The sequence below is a fragment of the Vulpes vulpes genome, chromosome 9 (genome assembly GCF_048418805.1).
Source record: "Vulpes vulpes isolate BD-2025 chromosome 9, VulVul3, whole genome shotgun sequence".
Lineage (NCBI taxonomy): Eukaryota > Metazoa > Chordata > Mammalia > Carnivora > Canidae > Vulpes > Vulpes vulpes.
This window is the reverse complement of record NC_132788.1, coordinates 44617631-44639934: the sequence shown is the minus strand read 5'-3', so window position 1 is coordinate 44639934 and position 22304 is coordinate 44617631. Positions and strand designations below refer to the sequence as shown.

The 22304-nt window shown below is 35.6% G+C and overlaps 1 protein-coding gene across 9 annotated transcripts in view; it reads right to left on the bottom strand.

The window, feature by feature from the left end:
* The window catches only part of FRY (FRY microtubule binding protein), a 428782-nt gene that overhangs the window by 145137 nt on the left and 261341 nt on the right, over nucleotides 1–22304 (bottom strand). For all 9 annotated transcript variants that reach the window (XM_072719962.1, XM_025996751.2, XM_025996753.2 and 6 more), the window contains 4 exons: nucleotides 20365–20533; nucleotides 17623–17715; nucleotides 17433–17531; nucleotides 15749–15850 (listed from right to left, as the gene is read on the bottom strand). In XM_072719962.1, coding sequence (XP_072576063.1) covers nucleotides 15749–15850; nucleotides 17433–17531; nucleotides 17623–17715; nucleotides 20365–20533 — 463 coding nt within the window. The remainder of the gene's footprint in view (nucleotides 1–15748; nucleotides 15851–17432; nucleotides 17532–17622; nucleotides 17716–20364; nucleotides 20534–22304) is intronic.

The following is a 22304-nucleotide window of genomic DNA, read 5'->3' as shown; positions in this document are numbered from 1 at the left end:
ACAGTTAATATGCCAGTGCATAGGGCCAGGTGAAGGGGCAGCGGCTGATGAGGCCTGTGAGGAAGGCAGGGGTCACATGTGGGACGCTGCATGCCAGGCTCAATAAGGGGACCATGGTATTTATGATGGTAACAAAAAGCTACTAAGTCCCTGCGGGAAGACCCTGCCTACAGTGTGGGGAAAGGAGTAGAGGCAGGGAGACCAGAGGCTACGGCAGAGCTGCTGGCTTCCGGGCCATAACAAGCCAGAGAGGAAGGAATTGATTCTTTTCCTACCGTCCATCTTACCCGAATTACATTCCTCTTGATTTAAAAATCATCGACTGGGTGGTTACCCTGATGCCTGTGGGATCCAGGTAGCATTTCTTGGCATGGTATATAACTGACCAGTCAATATGTAGCTCTAACCTACCTTTTCTGCCTCCTTTCCTGCTACCCTCCCACAAGCTCCTGAAAGTCTAACTAGGCTGTGTTCATTCCACTTACATGTCAGGAGTGGGTTTCCTCACCCCCTGCATCATTTGTTTCTAGCAGGTGAACCCTTCTCCTTCAGTCTACTTGACTGTCCCCCTCTTTTGTGCAGGCTCCTTGGTTCCTCCCCAGGCCCTCGATCCCATCCCACAAAAGCTAACTGTTCTGTCCTGGGTATCTTCTGACCTTTATACAACCTCTAGTATACAGGCTTGTTTGGATGTCTGAAAGAAAGGGTCATTGTTCACCTTGACATCTATTAGAATTCCCGCCATTCTTCAGGAAGTCAATAAATGTTTGCTGAACAGTCTTTAAATGTCATTCTTAACTTTCTCATACTTTTTTTCCTTTTATGTGACTTCTCTTCCTTTATTCATTTATTTATCTTGTCATAATTGGTTTAGTGGTTTTACTTTTAGTGCAGATAATCTGGATACTGATTTTTATAGAATTGTAAGTGTTTAGATATTACCACAGATAAAGCTTATTTTTAGACTTCATGTAAATAAATTCTATGGAAAGGTGATAGAGAATGATTTTTTAAGATTTAGGAGAAATAGAATACATTTTTGGTGTGATCATTATAAAATTCTAAATTTCTATATGCATTCATATCTGTTTTTAGAATTTGTTTTATTAGTCTATCTATTCATGGGCTAAGGCCACATTATTTTAAGTTTTGAGGCTTTAAAATATGTTTTATTACTATATACTGAAACTAATATTACACTGTATATGAACTGGGATTTAAATAAGAACTTAAAAAATAAAATAAATGTATCTTATTATCTGGTATGGACTGTCTCCCATCATCCACTGGTCTTTTCTTCTTTTTAAAGGGTTTTCACAGATATTTTTTCCATGTTTATTCTTTTGAATTAATGTTATAACTACTTTTCTAGCTATAGGGAAAAACAGACCCAAACTCTTTTTTCTAAGACCCCAATTTTTTAAAGCATACATTAATATATGATTTGTATGTTTGGTTACATAAAGGAACTTTAACTACTAAACTGATAAAGTGGAATTTAAAATATTCCATCTTTAAAAAATTGGGGGAATTCTAATTATCCTCCCCACAATCACTCCAAATTAGCAAGTGCCTATGATGTGCTTACATGGTAGTTAAAAGCAGATCCTAGACACACTGCCTGGGTTTGAATCCATCCTTGTGCTGCAATTTATTAGGGGTATGGCCAGCCTCAGGAAAACTAATGTCTCTGGGCCTGATTTTCCCTGTCTGCAGATGATAATCCTACCTACCTCATAAGAATGTTGAGAATTAAATGAGTTAATACATATGGGATATTTAGCACTGTTCTTGTCCATAGTAACTATTATTATGTACAAGTTACCAGGATCTAGCAGCTAACATGCTCTGATTTGGGGGCTCTTCCATTCCAGTGAACATGTTTACTCCTTTGTTAATTTCCTTTTATTAGTAAATGTATTTTATATTTGCATAGTGTATCATTCATAATTCTCTCATGTGACTTATTTCATATTGTGAATCATGATGGGGTAAGGCAAATATCACGTAAGTTTTATTAAGGAGATTAACAGAGAGCTCTAGTTTAAACAATTCATATTGCTGTCTTCTGGTTAACTTCAACTTATTTTACATATTTTTTCCTGTCTCCCTACCCACAATTCCCTTTTTGGTTATCTTGTTGTGACTGATGATGTTCTTTTACTCTTAAGAATATGCTTGAGATTATCTATTTTTGTTTTCACAGAGATTGATGAGCAAAGTGGCTGACTTATGTGTTTACTTTGTTTTACCTTTGGATCCTGTTCTAGTACTTGATTTTTGGCGTTTCAAGGTGATATTACTGGTTGCTACGATTGCCTCCTCAAATGATTTTCTTGCCTCTTTTCCATTCTTAAATTGCGAACATACCTGTTTACTTCCCCACATTTAAAATCCTTAAGTGGCTTCTAATCATCTCCTGGACAATGTCCAAATTCCATGATGTGGTACATGAGGGGCCTTTGGCAATCTGGCTCCCCATTACTACCTCCTGCCTCCACTTTGGGCTTGGTGCACGGCATGCCATTATATTCCTTCTGCAATCTCCTAAATGCCTCAAATGTCTAATTGGAAAATTTCTACTCCCTGGCAAGATTCAGTTAGGTGTCATCTCCTCTATTAAATCCTATACTATTATAATCACTATTTCTTCATCTCAGAGAGATTGCCAAGTGCCTCTGCTTCCTGCTTCCAGAATGCTATTCTATCCCCTTACTTGTATATTTCTTAGCAGACTGTGAACTCCAGAATTCTGGTTTGTTCATTTTTGTGTCCTCAATGACTGCCAAACAGCAGGTTATTAGTAAATATCAATTAAAAGAAAACAGACTGTGCGTAGTAGCTGAACAACTTGATGCATAAGATGTCTTTATATAGAACCTATACAAGGAGGCAGTTCAGAAAAGTGACATAGAATGATCCTGAATTCACCTCTTTCTAAGTAAGTACACAATAAATCCATAGCTATATATGGAATAATTTCCTCTGGAAAGAATTTGAGTACTAGCTGAACAGCTACTTTACAACAAAGGATAAAAAGGCCACATGAAGACAGGTAGACAATCTTGACAAAAACCCCACCCCCAGAGTGGTGACCCACCATGGGGAGGGGACTCACAAATTGGAACTCCTCCTTGAAGAGCATGGACATTTTGTCCCACATTAGCCACTCTATCCCTTAGGGTCTGCACCATAAAAATGAGCCCCCAAAACGTGTGACTTTGAAAACCAACAGAACTTACATCCAGGAGAGTCATAAGGCTGTAGGGAAAGAGAGACAGCCTTAAAAGCTCATATGCAGATTCACTCTCCCTGGGACCCAGTACAAGAGCAGCAGTTTGAGAAGAGCCTAGACCATATGGGAAGAAGATAAATTTGCTAATATTAAGGCATCTGCTAGAGGAGCAAAAACCTGTTAGGACTCTGTGCAGGGATGGAGGCACTAGTGGGTGACAGTTTTACATTCACTTTCTACCTTGCTGGTGCCAGCACTAGGAAGTACTATTTTTGTACTCTCACTCTAACTGACCAGTGATAACCTCCATCTTCCATGCCACTGCCGTGGCCTTGCACCCCTTGTGTTGTCTGCATAACCCTGTCCCTGCCCTCCTCGATCTACCAAAGCCAGCAGGCAAACAGAACCCACACAGAGGATGCTCTTGAATGTCAGACTCTGGTAACCTGGAGAGTTGCATTTCTGGGCTTAATGAGGCTTAAACAACCAGAGAGACAGTTCCAGATACAATCAAGAGCTAGGGCAATGTTAAACAATAAGATTCATTGCCTATATAAGGCTATCCTTTTAAGAGTGCGAGAGAGAGCTGTTTTGTCTAACACATAGAAACAAACATAGAGTGTCAAGCAAAATGAGGAAACACAGGAATATGTTCCAAACAAAAAAATAAGATAAAATCCCAGGAAAAAAACTTTAATGAAATGGAGATAAAAAATTTGTCTGATAAGGAATTAAAGTAATGGTCATAAAGAAGTTCACTAAACTCAGGAAAAGAATGGAAGTACACAGAATGTTTTTAGCAACGAGATAGAAATTATAAGAACATACAAAAAGAGAAGTTACAGAGCTGAAGAATATAATAACTTAACTGAAAAATACACTAGAAAGGTTTAACAGCAGACTAGATGAAGCAGAAGAAAGAATTAGTGATCTGGGAGATAGGGAAATAGAACTCACCCAACCAGAAAAGCAAAAAGAAAAAAAATAATTAAAAAAAAAAAAAAGCATTGCTTAAGAGACCTCTGAGACAACATCAAGCAGAATAATATTCTGATTATAGGGCTTCCAGAAGGAAGAGAGAGAGAAAGGGGCAGGAGACTTATTCAAATAAATAATCGCTAAAAAATTGCCTAATCTGGGGAATGAAACAGGTATCCAAATCCAGGAAACCCAGAAGGTTCTAAACAAAATGAACTCAAAAAGACCCACACCAAGGCACGTTATAACTAAAATGTCAAAGTTAAAGACAAAGAGAGAATCTTAAAAGCTGTGTGAGAAAAATAACATGTTATGAACACGGGACATTGGGTCAATGCACAATGAACATAAGGTTATCAGCAGATTTCTCAACAGAAACTGTGCAGGCCAAGAGAGAACGGCATGATATACTTAAAGTGCTGAAAGGGAAAAAACTTCCAATCAAGAATATTCTATTTAACAAGATTCTCATTTACAATTAAAAAAGTGATAAAGATTTATTTTTAGCAAAAGCTAAAAGAGTTCATCACCACTAACTGGTCCTAAAAAGAATGTTAAAAAACAAAGGGCACTAATTAGTAATAAGAAAACAGATGATAGTAAAAATCTCACTGGTAAAGGCAAATATATAGTAAAGGAAGTAGACTAATTATAAAGTTAGTATGATTGTTAAAAGACATAGTAAAAAGTAACTATATATTCATTAGTTAAGGGATACAAAAACCAGAGAGATGTAAAATGTGATATCAAAAACATAAAAATGCATAGTTTTAGAATGTGTTTAAGCTTAACTTGCTATCAACTTAAAATAGACTGTTAAATATATAGGCTGTTAGATGTGAGCTTCATGGTGACCACAAAGCAAAAACTTATAATAAATACACAAAAGATAATGAGAAAGGAATCTAAGCATAACATCAGAGAAAGTGACCAAATCACAAGAAAGCAAGAAAAAAGGGAACAGGGAGAAACTAAAAAACAAAAAACAAAAAAATTAACTAAATGAAAATAAGTACATAACTGTAACAACTACTTTAGATGTAAATGGACTAAGTGCTTCATCAGAAGACACAAAGTTGCTGAATGGATAAAAGACAAGACTCATCTATATGCTGCCTACAAAAGATTTACTTTAGCTATAGGACACATGCAGACTGAAATTGATGAATAGAAAAAGATATTACATGCAAATGAAAACCAAAAGGGAGCTGGGGTAGCTATACTTATATCAGACAAAACAGATTTGAAAACAAAGAGAGAGAAGGGCATTACATAATGACAAAGTGGTCAATTCAACAAGAAAATATAACAATTGTAAATATTTACGCACCCAACGTAGGAGCATCTAAATATATAAAGCAAATATTGACAAACCTAAAGGGAGAAATTGACAAAAACACAGTAACAGTAAGGAACTTTAATGCTTCACTTATATCAATGGATAGATAATCCAGACAGAAAATCAATAAGGAAATATTGGCTTTAAATCTCATATTAGACTTTAAATGGCACATTAGACTAGATGGACTTAATAGAGATATACAGAACATTCTCTCCAGTAGAAAACACGATTCTACTCAAGTGCACATGCAACATTTGCCAGGACAGATCACATATTAGGCCACAAAAGAAGTCTCAATAATATTAAGATGATTGATGTCATATCAAGCATCTTTATCAACCATAGTAGTATGCAACTAGAAACTAATTACAATAGAAAATTAGAAAAATCACAAATAGGGGGAGATTAAACAATATACTACTGAATAACCAATGGGGTCAAAGAAGAAATCAAAGGGGAAATTTTAAAAATACTTTGAGATAAATGAAATTGGAAATACCATATACAGCAAAAACAGTTCTAAGAGGAAAGATTATAATGATATAGGCCTATCTCAAGTAACAAGAAAAATATTAAATAAACAATCTAACTTTAAATCTAAAGTAACTAGAAAAAGAACAGTTAAAGCCCAAAGTTATCAGAAGGAAGGAAATAATGAAATAGAGACTAAAAAGACAATAGAGAAGATCAATAAAACTAACAGCTGGCTCTTTGAAAAGATAAATAAAATTGATGAGCTTTTGGCTAGACTAAGAAAAAAAGAGAGGACTCAAATAAATAGAATCAGGAAATAGGAGAAACTGCAACTGATACAAAAAAAACAACAAAGGATCTTAAAGGACTATTACGAACAATTATATGCCAATCAATTAGAAAATATAGAAGAAATAAATTAATTCCTAGAAACATACCATCTTCCAAAACTGAATCATAAATAGAAAAATCTGAATAGACCAATTACTAGTAAGGAAGTTGCATCAGTAATCAAAAACTCCCAACAAACAGAAGTCCAGGACCAGATGGCTTCATGAGTGAATTCTACCAAACTTTCAAAGATTTAATACCAATCCTTCTCAAACTCTTCCAAAAAATTGAAGAGAAGGGAATACTCTCAAACTCATTTTATGAGGCCAACATTACCTTGATACCAAAACCAGATAAGGACACACACACAAAAGAGAAAATTACATGCCAATATGCCTGATTAAGATAGATGCAAAAATCCTCAACAAAATATTAGCAAACTGAATTCAACAGCACATTAAAAGGTTTATACACCATGATCAAGTAGGATTTATTCCAGGGATGGAAAGATGGTTCAACATTTGCGAATCAATTGACATGATAAACCACATTAACAAAATGAGGGATAAAACTCATACGACTTCTCAGTAGATGGAGAAAAGCATTTGACAAATTCAACATCCATTTACGATAAAAACTCACAACAAATTGAGTATAAAGGGAATATACCTCAAAATAATAAGAGGCCATATATCACAAGCCCACTGAATATGATACTCTATGGTAAAAAACTGAAAGCTTTCTCAAGATCAGGAACAGGACAAGGATGCCCACTCTCACCACTTTTTTTAAAAAAAGATTTTATTAATTTATTCATGAGAGACATAAAGAGAGAGGCAGAGACACAGGCAGAGGGAGAAGCAGGCTCCCTATAGGGAGCCCAATGCAGGACTTGATCCCAGGACCCTGGGATCACAATCTGAGCCAAAGGCAGATGCTCAACCACTGAGCAACCCAGCCCCTCACCACTTTTATTCAACATAGTATTGAAGTCCTATCCAGAACAATTAGGCAGGAAAAATAAATTCAAGTCATCAAAATTGGAAGAAAAATGTAAAACTTCCATTATCTATAAAGAACATCAATTAATACACAGAAAACCCCAAAGACTCTACCAAAAAACTTAGAATAAACAAATGCAGTAAAATTGCATGGTACAAGATCAATATACAAAAACCTGTTCCATGTTTATATACTAACCACAAACTAACAGAAAGAGAAATAAAGAAAAAAATCCTATTCACAATTTCATCACAAAGAATAAGACACCTAGGAATAAATTTACATAAGGAGGTGAAAGATGTGTACATTAAAAACCATAAGACATAGATGAAGGAAATTAAAGAAGACACAAATAAATGGAAAGATATTCAATGCTCATAAATTAAAAGAATTATTATTGTAAAAATTTCCAAATTACCCAAAGTAATCTACAGGTTCAGTGCAATCTCTATCAAAATTCCAATGGCACTTTCACAGAAATAGAACAATCCTAAAATTTGCATAATACCACAAAAAATCCCAAGTAGTGAAAACAATATTGAGTAAGAACAAAGCTGGAGGCATTACAGTCCCTGACTTCAAACTATGTTAAAAAACACAGTAATCAAAACAGTATGGTACTGACATAAAATCTGACACACAGATCAGTGGAATAGAGGGAATAGAGGGGAATAGAAATAAATGCAAGCACACATGGTCAATTAACTTACAACAAAAGAGAACAAAACAGAAAATGAAGAAAAAAGTCTTTTCCATAAATGGTGCTGGGAAAACTGGACAGCCACATGCAAAAGAATGAAATTGGACCATTTTTTACACTGTACACAAAATTAACTCAAAATAGATTTAAAAAGGACTTAGGGGCACTTGGGTGGCTCAGTTGGTTAAGCATCTGCCTTTGGCTCAGGTCATGAGCCCAGTGTCAGGCTCCCTACTCAGTGGGGAGCCTGCTTTTCCCTCTCCCGCTCCTCCCTGCTTATGTGCATGTGCTCTCTCGCTCTCTCTCTGTCAAAAAAATAAAATATTTTAAAAAATTAACGACTTAAATGTAAGATAAGAAACCATAAAACTCCTAGAAGAAAATACAGGCAGTAAGCCCTTGACATTGCTTTTGGTGGTATTTTTTTTTGGATCTGACTCCAAATGCAATGGCAACAAAAACAAAAATAAACAAATGGAACAACATCAAACTAAAAAGCATCTGCACAACAAAGGAAACCTTCAACAAAATGAAAAGGTAACCTGCTGAATGGGAGAAGATATTTCCAAATCATATATCTGATAAGGGGTTAATATCCAAAATATATAAAGAACTCACACAGCTCAATAACAAAATACAAATGATCAAATTAAAAAATGGGCAGAAGATCTGAATAGATATTTCTCTAAAGAAGATATACAGATGGTTAACAGATACATGAAGAGATGCCCAACATCACTCATCATCAGGGAACTGCAAATCAAAATCACATTATGATATCACCTCACACCTGTCAAAATGGCTATTATCAAAAGGACAAGAAATAACAAGTGTTGACGAGGATGTGGAAGAAAGGAATCTTTGTATACTGTTGGTTGGAATGTAAACTGATGTCGTTATTATGGAAAACAGTATGAAAGTTCCTCAAGATATTAAAAATAGAACTACCATGTGATACAGCAATTCCTTGTGGGTATTTATCTGAAAAAAAAAACACTAATTCAAAAAGATATATGCATCTCTGTTCTTTGCAGCATTATTTGGAATAGTCAATATATGGAAGCAGCCTAAGTGTCCATCAATGGACAAATGGATAAAGATAAATGGATTAAAGTGTGAAGCATTACTTAGCCATACAAAGAAAGAATATTTGCCATTTGCAATAACATGGATGAGCCTTGAGGACATTAGCTAAGTGAAGTCACTGAGACAGAGAAAGACAAACACCATATGAATTCACTTATATCTGGAATCTAAAAAATAAAACAAGTGAACTAACAAAATAAAACTCATAGATAGAGAAGAGGCTGTAGTTGCCAGAGGGGCAAGGGGTGGGGGTGGGTAAAATGGTTGAAAGGAATCAAGAGGTACAAACTTCCTTATAAAATAAATATGTCATGGGGATGTAATGGGAACTATAGTCAGTAACTTTGTATTACAAATTTGAAAGGTGCTAAGAAAGTAAGAAAAGTTCTTATCACAAGAAAAAAATTTTGTAAATTTGTATGGTGACAGATGTCTAGATTTAATGTGGTGATCATTTTGCAACATATACAAATGCTGAATCATTATGTTGTACACCTGAAACTGACATAATGCTGTACATCAAATATACTTCAATTAAAAAAGGCAACTATGGTTATGTAGCTAAAGTTAGTCTACATGGTATAATGGTATTACTAAACATCTTACACTCGTAATGGCGTCTTGATATTTTTTCAAAAGTGCTTTCACATTCCATGACATCAGTTGAGGGAATTCATCATTGTGGGGGGCAAAATGACTTGCTGAAAGCCATTAGGGTAGTAAATGACAGTGGGGATTAGGAAATGACTTCTAGACTAAGTCCTATTTCTTAGAAACTGGAATGCATATATAACATGGTGCTTACTCTATCAGGCATTGTTATCAGTGATGTACACATACTAACTCATTTTAATTCTCACAACAACCTCTGAAGTGGATAACTGTCAGTGTTCTTACTATGCAGATGAAGAAATCAAGGCACAGAAATGCTAATGAGTGGCATTGCCATAATTTGAACCTAGACAATCTGATTCCAGTGTCTTTGAAGCATTAGTTTTTCTACTGCAGTTTAATATTATATGGATGCCACTCCAATATGCTACTGGTGCCTACTAGATTTTACTCTACCGGAAAACAGGATCTCTTCCTCAATGGCTTTGTATTCCAATAGCAGCTAACACCATAGGGTTTGATACAGATTCTCAGGATGTAAACACTTTAGCATATGTCTTAAACCATTGATTTTTGCCAAAAATCTCTACTTCAAGATTGAAGGACTCTTCTCCCGTTGTAATCTGCTTGTCTGTTAATTAATTAACAATAATATATTAATATATTGTGGCTGCGAGGTTACCCCGATAAAAGTGTTCAAGAAACTAGTAGGCTTCAGAATGAGTCTTCCTTGTACCCCTTCCTCTCTTCTCAGTGCTGGTCACCAACACTTTCACGTGACATATCAGCTGGCCAAAACCATGCCCACCTTCTTTAAATTTAATTAATTAATTAATTAATTAATTAATTTATGCTTTTGATTTAGTTAAAGCAATTCAGTAAGAAGTAGGGAGAATTGAATTCATTGGCAGCTTGGCTGGTGACATGGTCACTGAAAAAACCAATGTTTTCCAAGGTCCACTAGCTGACCATTTGCACTAAGTCACATGGGTTTCTTATGAACATGCAGATTCCTTAACTGCACTTGGACATTTGAAATCAGAACCTCTGGAGGTAAGTTTTGCGAAGTTGCATTTGAAACAGGCTTCTTTGGAGATTCTGGTACATGTTAAGGTAAAGCTCTATTGACAGAGATTGCTAAACAATTTTAGTCATCTTTTCATCTTGTTATACTCAAATACCTTCTAGGTCTCTCTTCCACATCAACTAGACCATATTACCCAAAGAACATATGTGCAAGGAACATTAGGTTCAGGATAACTTCTAATGCCACTAGACCAACAATTTATACATATTATTTTCTCTTCAATGTCTGAATAAATAAGGCACTCATGGAAAGTAAGCGCCTTGTCAGCTGATTCCTAATTTTTAAACCTGGTTCATGTCCGCTTTTAGAATTTATAAATCCCACTTTGAAATATGTCTTGGACAGATCTGAAACAGATGAAAAGAGATTTTCTTAAGTTTATAGAAATGAGGTTAATAGCAAAGCAGAACAATTGCTTCTAGAAAATTACTTAAAACAGCCAATACTATGTCATTTGATTTTGATACTTACAAAGAGAAGAGTAGTTGTTTTAAAATAAATGGTGCCATACATTTTAGTGCATTCTACCAATCAATGACTGTGGAATCCTTAATATATTACTCAATCTCTACTGAGATAAAAATATCATTAATTATCTTACTATTATATGAAAAGTCTTAAAAAAAGTACTACTTAAACTTTATTGTGATTATTACACGCAAATATATATTATGTGCTAAAGACAAGCTTCAACAAATATATTTATGGCAACCACACCATTTTTTATATTCTTAATGGAAATCAAAAGACCTTCTTTGCACCCTCTCTTCCCTGCTCCTCCTGAATGTATCATTCTCTGTTAACATAGCCTACTTCATTTTATTTACAGCAGTTATCACTATCTGAATTTTTCTTCTTAACTATTCACTTACTTGCTTATTGTCTGTCTCCACCACTAAGTTACAAGGTCTAAGAGGTTGGAGAGTGCTACTGTCTTATTCATCACGTACTCCCAGCACCTAGGAGAGTTACTGGTAAACACTTCTTGTAAGAAATTGTTGACCAACTGACTGGATAAATAAATGCATTCGAGTCCTAGTACAAGAAGTGACTGAGATAAAAGGAGAATCATTTTTAATTCTGTATTGCCTAGCCTTCAGATAAAGTATTGCTATTGGGGCAAAATATTTAACAAAGCATAAATAATATCCATGAGAAAGCATGAAGAGAGTTCAATGGAGCTTATGACATTGTCATGATGATCCATAACAAGATATGTAAACTCCTGCTATTGGTTTGGCTCATAACAGATCTTCAATTACTGAGAACTATTGTTGTTATTAATATATAGTAAACACATTTTTTAACTTTTAAGTTTTCCTTTATGGCTTTGTTTTGTTTTTTTATAATCTGGATCTCTGGTATATTATATTCACTATTATAAAATTTAAAAAGTTAAAAATTGTTCCAATTATATCCATTTTGAAGGATGAGAAACTAGCACATAGTTATTATGAATGCTTAATATATACTACATATTAATAGAACTATTAATAAATGGAGATTAACAAATAAATAAATACTATTAAATCAAGTTTTAAAACATTTTCTTTTTTTGGAATCAGGTATATTATGCAGATGTAAAAGGAATGTGTCAATTCTTAATTGCTCAATATGTTCAGATTCTGACATAAAATATATAGAAGAAAAAAATACTGGTTACCACAAAGCAAGAGTTCTTGAAAGATATCAGTGTTGTAGTTAAGAAGTTGCCATAAATTACCCCCCATCACTTTACAAGATTATATTGCTAATATATGGTTGATCACTTAATTAAGTGTAAATAAAGACTGCAAGTTTGTGTTACCAAAGCAGCCTGCCTCCTACAGACTGACTCTGAAGATAAACTAGGGCACTGACATTAAATGAGCATTGACCTGAGAGGTTTACTTTGAAAGCAGCAGATTTTTCACTTTCATACACACTTCTATTCTGCTATATGTCATGCTGCCGCCTTGATGACTCACCTTTGTAGAACACATCAAACATGGCTACCAAGCTCAACATGTAGAGTTCAAACACTAGGTTCATTATACTTAAGCATGTGTAGGGGAGTGGGAGACAAGGAGGATAAGGTTGCTGGAAGGGAAAAGGGTAACAGGGGGAAGAGTTGGTCTGCTGGTCTTTATGAAATTTTACAGTTGGCTCTAACTCCCATAAAATACTGACACTATTCAAGACAAAGTACACTTTTGAAGCCATGTCAGTTTTTCCTCACAGACTATTCATAAGGAGGTTTGGAAGGTTTATTGATGACATTTTAAAATAGTCTCATTTAAAAAAAAAGATTTATTCACTTATTTTGGAGAGAAAGAAAGAGAGAGAGAGTGCAAGGAGGGTCAGGGTAGAGGGAGAGGGAAAGAGAGAATTGCAAGAAGACTCCCTGCTGAGTATGAAGCCTGAGGAGGCAGGGCTCAATCCCACAACCCTAGCAGAAATCAAGAGTTGGAAACTTAACCGACTTAGCCACCCAGACACCCCTAAAATGGCCTCACTTAACTGCTACTGGATTAGTTCTAAATATATGTAATACCATTTTATTCCACTTGTAACTCATCAAGGATCTTTTTATATCTTTTAGCCTTGGGGTGGTGAATTCCAACAATTCATTACCCATAAAGTAAAATATCATTGACTTAACTTGGCCTCATAACTATTTCTTTCATGCTTCATGGGGTCTCTAACTTCCATAAATGGCACAGGTATCACTCTACTTTCAACTTTTATATCCCTCACTCTCTCTAGCATACATTTTGAAATTTTGTTACATATCCCCCAATGAAATGCTAAACTCCTCAAGGACAGAGACTCTATTCTATAGCTAGTTTTAATATAGTTAACTTCCCCTATATGTCCCACTTCCAGCACCTTCCCTAGCACCTTATGCAGTGGGCACTTCATACCTACTAGGTGACTTCAATGGAATTCTGGAATTTGGTTCAGCCTCTACTATCAACTCTATATACTCTTTCTGATCTCACCATGGCCATTCTCGTAGAAATCCTAATGCTGAATGTTTGCATAGTGATATACTATCAGCTTGTAGCCCCACTTCTCACTGGGCCATTTATAACCCTGTTATTAAGTCTTTTTGGTGGGTTTTGATTAAAGAACCAATATTTTAACTTTGAAGCAATAATATTCCAAAGTAAGATCATGCCACTATGTTTCAAAAGCTCATACTTTAAACCAAAAAAATTTGTTTTTTTGGCCACAACAATAAATCGTCATGCAAAGTATTATTTTAATTCTAACTAAAATTCATCATAAACATACTGAGCACAATATATACAAGACAATGCACTGTAAACATTCTTAATTAATTCTCTCCTTTGTTTTGGGCAAAATGACCACTTCTACCTGTGTGAAATGTAAATGAACAAAAATATTTTCAACTAGAACTAATAACTGAGTAAGTTAAAAGTGGGCCAAACAACAAAATGACATTGAGCTGTGTGTTAGAGATGTATGCATAAATCCCTAAGTAAAATCTCTGAGACTGGCTATTATATAATCGTTGATAACTCTAAAAAGCTTTTTGTTTTTCAGAATACTTAAAAGCTTAATTCTATATCCATTGCTATTATATTTCATTGCCAATTTGAAGAAAATCAATGATTCTAATCTTGGATTTCACAATCAGTGCTTAAAACAGCTCTAATGCAGATTACTATATAATTACGGTAAATGCCAAAATAATATAATTAATCTTAACCACTCACTAAATTAAAGTGTCTTAGAACAGAAAAGATAAGGCAACATGTATAAGCACATACAGGATTGGATAATTATGTATATTTCAAAGATTCTAAAGTAGTAAATATCAAACTCATAGAAGAACATCAAGACACAACTGGAAACAACTGGAAAATGTACACTGTTTGCACTTACATTAGGGTTGATTCATTTAGTTGTCTTTTATCAATAGGTCACTAAAACTTAAAATATGTTTACCGCTTACAAGTTATAAAACCAATTTTAAAGCTAATCATTATGGTAGTTTTAACAGTAGGTTCCTCAGTTTTAGGAAAGATTACTTCATCTGTCTCATGACTCAGCACCTGTGCTGTCTATCTCCACAGTGCTTGTTCAATGGATGCCTAGGGATGATGGACTGTCATGTGGCTTGAAGAGAATACCTTCAAATAATTACAAAGAACACTGACAGGAAATAAGTATTCTCTGTGATTGCGGTCAATCCTCCCACAGAAAGGAACTTCTTCCCTCAAATATTTTCCTAGATGGGGGTGGGGGGCAGAGGAAGGATGCAGGAAGTACAGGTGAGCTTCTGAAATCAATTCACTTGGTTCTGCCAATGAAGTGGGTCTCCCCCCACCTTTAAAAAAAATCATTTAGATACAATGTGACAATTAATACATATACAAGGGTATTTAATTTTACCCTTAAAGTGATCCTAATTAGGAAAGATTTCCCAAATTTGGAGTGATTTCTCCAATCCCTAGTCATCTTCTAAGACTGACTATATTTGGGGGTGCTTGGATAGCTCAGTTGGTTAAGTGTCTGACTCTTCATTTCGGCTTAGCTCATGATCTCAGGGTCACAGGATCAAGTCCCATGTTGGGCTCTGTGCTCAGTAGGGAGTCTGCTTGAGATTCTCTCTCCCTCTCTCCCTCTGCCCCTCCCTCACCCCAAACTCTCTCCCTCTCTCCCTGTGCCCCTCCCTCACCCCAAACTCTCTCACTCTCTCTCAATAAATAAATAACATAACATAACATAAAATTGACTATATTTAATAAGGAGAACTCAATATTTTTTTCATTATCTCAAAGAGTATCAGATAATTACCCTGTAAACATCATGAATCACTCTCAGAAGCACATATGTCAGTCTCAGACACATATTTAGTTTATAAAAGACTTTTTTGAACTGACAAATACTAACTTTAAGGTTGGATAAGCAGTTGTTGAGGAAAATATGCCACCTGTTCAGGAACAGCTGCTTTTGACTGACACAAAGAAGACAGGTCACCAGTGGGTACAGGGCCTGAGGAGAAAGAAGATGAGGTCACAAGATTATTTATATTTCAACAAACCAGGTAACACATGCTCTCTGGAACTGCTACCTATCCATCTCCCTCTGTAGGCCAAAATAAACAGGACGCTTTATAACACAAGGCTCAGTGGGGGCCATGCAGAGGTAGGCATTTCGCAAATGCTTTCTGATGATGATGGGGGTGGAATTATCTAGAATTATAAAGTGTATAATAAGTTTCATGTATAATAAGTGGAAACCTGATTCACTGATTTAGAATCCTCACTTATGAATTTTAAAAACAAACTCATTATCTTAAGATCACTCTCAGAAAGAAAGAAAGTAGGAAGGCATACTAATTTTAAAGATGTTATTGGGGTTTTTGCTCATAAACATCTACTAGCTTGTCCTTGTTTTAGAGGTAGGTGTATATATTTTCTTTTGCATGCAATCTTCCTGTAATTAAGAAAGATTCCTAAAAGAATGTTATTGCATTGGTAAACTCCACCAAGACAAATTTAACCACAGGAGGAATTTGCTTACGAGTGAATAAACAGAGGTGCTACTGTGCTTTTCCTGCCTAACTGGGCTGATTTCCCACAGTAACTGGAGAAGATAGAAAAGCTGATGAGTGGCCACCCAAAAAATATATATGCAGAATACACTGCCATTCTACAGAACCAGATAGCATATACCTTTATGGTACCTAAAAAATTAGGGCTAGTGAAGATTCAAACAAAAATAAAACTGGCTCATCCATTAAGCTGAATTGGCAAAAGATTATTGCCACAATGAGATTCAGTGCTTAACAATCCACTAACTTAATTTTTTTTATTCACTTGGTTTTAAACTGACTTTGAACTATGCTACCATTGAGTGTAACTATAATTCTAGCCAGTCATCTAAAAAAAAAAAATTCTAGTGGTTAGTCACAATGACTGACCATAGAAGTAGAAAATAAGCATATTTGTCACCACTGCCAGCAAAGCAACTCTCAATAATAGCTCAAATAATGGTGGCTATGCTCATATTTTGAAGATTGGCATAAACTGTGCCAGCTAAGTAACCTGCTTCCTCTATACTATCACAAGAATAGCTCATATGTCATGTCAATTAATAAACCAGAGCCTTATTTACCACTGAGGGCAAAAGGTTGTGATAATTTAAAAGACTTGTCTCTCTCTCAACTCCCTTTGCTGCCTGCTTCCATTTTGATTTAGAACATAAGGATAGGAATGAACCAGTGAAGACTTCTGGGGATCGAAAAGATGAACTATTATTATAAACTTTGACTTTCAGATTGGAAAAAATACTCAAAACAAAAATCAAGTTAATCCAGTCTTGAAAATAAAGAACAGAATCTTAGGATGAGAAGGGTCATCTGAGATGACATGGTCTAATCCCCTTATATTATCGTGATCCAGTTATGGTCAACGTTAAGTGCAAGCTCCAAATTTTGAAACACTTCCTTTTTTGGGCAAGAGCTGCAGGTAATCCTCCCATTTGAGGGACCCTTACGACTCTCAAATAGATTTCAGCCTAAGGATTTTATCCTCTATAGTTTTGTGTTTTGGATTTTCTCAGAGTTACTAACCAACGAATGCTTCTTTCGAGAAGAAAGTTCCAGTGTGGTGTCATATAGGCTTTCAACAAAGTTTCTAAGGCAGGGAACATTTACTTCATTTTTAACAGCCTAAAAAAATAGAGACACATGTTGATGTCAAATTAATGAAATTGGTGATTCTCTAATCCAATTTGAAGAAGTTCTTAAAAACGTAACTCACAGCAGCAACTGGGACGAGAATTTCAACAAAAAGCCCAGCCAAGGCATGCTTGATATCTTTGTCTTTGACCTCGAGGAAATAATGGGCACATTCCTAGGAAGCAGAAAAAAGCATAAAGGAGGGAGAACAGATTGAAATGTGCACAGAAAATGTACTAAAACAAATTAAAGGAAGCAGCTGTTAATTCAATCATACACACCAACATAGAATATTCCATAATCCATTAAAGAAAATCACTGGATTCTAGCATTTATACTTAAATTCAAAATGGCCTCAAAACAAACAAACAAACAAACAAACAAACAAACAAACAAAATGGCCTCAATGACATTTTGCAAAATTGGTTTTCTCACTCTCCTCGTTCTATCTCAAATAATTGTGCCAAAAGGAGAAAGCATCTACAACTAGCAAGCAGATATTCATCCACTGACTTATTGATTGATCCATTCAGACATTCGTTGCTGATAAATTTCTATTGACCACCTACTGTGCGTGGAGCCCTGGTCCTTGATTAATCCACAAACACAGATCCCCAGAGAAGGTAAACATGGGAAGAGAGGCAGAAGATATTAAACTTATTTTGGGCCCTGTGACAGCCCCAGGCACAGAGCTGTTTACTTTTTAGCTCTGACATTTTAGGTGTGTTTATTATTCAGATAGTTTCATAAGCAAGTCTGGAATGCATTCCTCCCCCACCTAAAGCAAGAAACCTTTAGAACAGTTCCTCAAGCAAGGATATCTTTGGCTGGGGACTACTATCTATGAAAGGGTATTTTTGGTGGCCCAGAAAATCATTTGTAAGTAAATTTAGAATTTTAATGTTTAGAATTCCACCAGCCCCGTTCTCCTTCCTGGCCTTTTTGGTAGTAACATACTGTGCTCTTTTTTAGGTATTGTTTTCATGGAAGGGTCCAAGGCTCCATGTATTTGTGGCAATATCTTAGTATCTATATTAGCTATTATACTTACTTTCGGTCAATCCTGGGACCTTTGCCAACAAAAGTCACTAAAATTCCTAGTCTATTGATTCTATACTAAGAAGGGCATTGCCAACATGGAAAGTCACTGAGATGGCTTCCCTAATACAGAATGGTGCTTCATGGCTCCTAGAATTGCAGTCCTTTTCATACATTATTTTGTATATGTGTGTAAATATTCTTTCAAATCATCATTCAAATACATGGATACATGAATTATTCATATGAGAGGATAAAAATAATTAACAGTTACTAACTGCTTACCATGTGCCAAGAATCCTCAGAGCCACCTTCTAAAGCTAGTGCCATTATCACTACTTGGCACAAAGGTAAGTGAGGCTGGGAGGGGTTAAGGGTGACTTTCTCAAGGTCCCAGTGCTGAAGCTTGAATTTAAACCCCAAAAGTTTGATACATCTTTTTTAAACAGCTTCACTGAGATATAGATCACATAACATGCAATTCACTCAAAGTGTACAATTCAATGGCTTTTAGTATATTCACAATTGTACATTTATCACCATAATCAAATTTAGAACCTTTTCATTATCCTCCAAAGAAACTCTCTACTGTTTAGCAGTCATTTCCAACCTCTCTATCCACTCTCCCTGCCTCCAAGCCCTACACAATCACTTCCTGTCTTTAAGGATTTGCCTATTTGAGATATTCCATATAAATGGAATCATAAAATATGTGGCCTTTTGTGTCTGACTTCTTTTACTTAGCATAGTATTTTCAAGGTACATTCATGTTATAGTGTATATCAGTACTCCATTCCTTTTTATGGCCAAATAATATTCCCTTATATGGATATACCACATTTTGTTTATTTGTTTATTGGTTGATCAACAGTTGGGCTGTATTCACTTTTGTGTTATTACAAATAATACTGCTATGGACATTTGCATTCAAGTTTTTGTGTGAATGTATATTTTCATTTCTCTTGGATATATACCTAGAAGTAGAATTGCTGATTACATACCAATTCTAGATTTAACCATTGAGGAACTGACAAACTATTTTCCAAAGTTGTTATGCCATTTTCTATTCCCATCAGCAGTATACGAGGGTTCCAATTTCTCTACATCCACACTTGCTGTTATCTGTCTTTTTTAGTATAGCCGTTTTAGTGGGTATGAAGTGGTACAGCCTATGCACACAATCCCCATGTCTAGCTCTTCATTGATAAAGACCCTCATTTAATCTAGTTCATGGAAGCATTAGAGAAAGTTCTATAAATACTAACAGAGCCAGGTGCTCTGCAAAATCCACATTAGCAACAATTTTTTTTGTTAGTACATAATATGAGGAACACTGCATCACTGACGCCTAAACCTGTATGGTTTGGTAGATTTTTAAAACACTGATTCTCTTTTATAGTGGGAATAAAAAAATCTTCATTATTCTGATGCTATGAATGTTAATAGCCACCATGATGCTATCAATTATAAAAAGTAGAAAGTCAGCTATATTTTATTCATAGATCAATATGTAGCTGATGAGTAGAAAGAGGAAAAAAAAAGTCAACAAATAAGACATTTCACTATATACCCTACCTCAAAAGTGATATGAAAGCTTAAAAGTGAAATTATCTGCCTGCAGCTCTATTACTTGGTTATAAAGCACGTTATGAATTTCTGAGGAAAAAGTAGGACTTCTCCCACACTGACCAGTGAATGTGCTTTCACATTCCAAGCCAGTTATTCTGATGACAGGAGGTGTTCAGATTGATAGCCCCTTGGTTCTCCTGCCCAAGGTATTACCTACCTGCATAAACTGAAGAGAGGCCTCAAAGTCCTCCACTGGATACATCTTAATTCGAAAGAATTTCATCCCCATTATCAAGCTGATAATGCTTTGAACAACATATGGGCTCTGCTCTTTGTACCGTAATTCTTTGAGTTCTGCCATAAATTTCTTCTTCACAGCAGGGAATCTAAGAAGAGAATAGGAGTGATTTATCAAATAATGGGTATGGAAGTGACCATAACAGAGGCCTCCAGCATCTAGGAGTGCCAGGGCACAGTGACAGGCATCCTTTGTATCAGTTGAAGTACACGGTTGCCATTTTGTAAGGATTTGATACTGGGGATTTGGTAAAGAATACCATCTTCTCCTTTCTTATTCTCTAAGATGTTCAATATTTCCTTCAGGCAGGGAGAAGATCCAGGGTTATTCAGATCCTCTCAAAATGCCCCAGTTCTTAAATTGGGCAGGACAAAATTCTCCATTTCCTCAGGCTTAGCAATTTCCAACACACTTGTAGACCCCAAGAGCCTGAAGGATCTCTAATTATAAGCCTCTGAGCAATATCACAGGCCAGCTATTTCTGACAATGACAGCAAATACTGCCAAGAAATGTTCCTAATCCATTTCCAAAGTTTTCTGTTGTTGTTTCTTTTATAGTTTTAGGTTAATTATCATTGAAAAAAAATGTTTTTAGGGTGTAGGAAAATCTAATAAGAAAAAATTAAAATCAAATCTAAAAGATGAATAAGCTTCTTCTACATGCATGGGATGTTACAACTAAAAAGACACAGTCCACAAGGAATTTAAGGCATCCATATTGTTTAAAGTAAAATATTAATAATATTAATCATAACATTATTATATAAGATTATTAAAAAAGAATAGATCCAGGGATCCCTGGGTGGTTCAGCGGTTTAGCATCTGCCTTTGGCCCAGGGCGCAATCCTGGAGTCCCGGGATCGAGTCCCATGTCGGGCTCCCAGCATGGAGCCTGCTTCTCCCTCTGCCTGTGTCTCTGCCTCTCTCTCTCTCTATGTCTATCATGAATAAATAAAATCTTTAAAAAAAATAGATCCTAAGAGGGTGGAAATAGTAGCAAATCTGCAAAGTACCCAAGGCAGAGGAACATTTACATAAAAATGATCCCAACTATTTCTGAAATGGCTGGTTAAAAGAAAAAGGAAAGCATTCTAAAACTCATTGTGTTTTGCTTCCTGAGACTATCACCCTGAGGCTCTAAATATGTGAAAAGGTCAATTAGAAGCAAGGCATGATTAAAGAGGATTATTATGATTATAAAAATTAAAGGCCAACTAACAGAATCCTGGAAGGTTGAAATAACTCTTGACAGCTCAAAGTAGACACTTTAGGACAAATAGCGTAGACAGTAAACATGAAGATATTATTTCAGCAAAGGAAGTACAAGAGGAGAATGATTGGCAAGTTGGTTTCAGAGACTTGATGACAGCTGGCCATTTTCTTGTTCTTGGCTCAGGTGCAGGAGATTACATGGTGCTCATCTGTTAATAATTTGTCAAAACCGTATTTTTCTAAACCAATTTACAGATTTTTCTTCATGTTTGCTACATATATTTTACAATAAGAGAGGTTTCTAAGAAGGCATTGGGGCAGAAAATATAAAATCCAAATTCTAGTGTCATCTTTCTTTTCTACTTCTTATGGAGTAGGAAATAATCTGATGCTGAAGACGGTCATGATGACAGCTACAAGCAGATATCCAGCACGTATAATATGCCAAGCAAAGTTCACTGAACCCTACATTTCATCTTCATGATCATTTAATCCTTACAACTTGAGCAAGGTACTATTATTATACCCTTTTTACAGAAAAGGAACTTGAGGCTGAGACTTCTTAATGTGATAAAGTCACACAGCTGGTAAGTGGAGGAGCCAGAATTTCAAGCCAAATGTCTGGCTCTAGAGTCCCTACGCTTAAT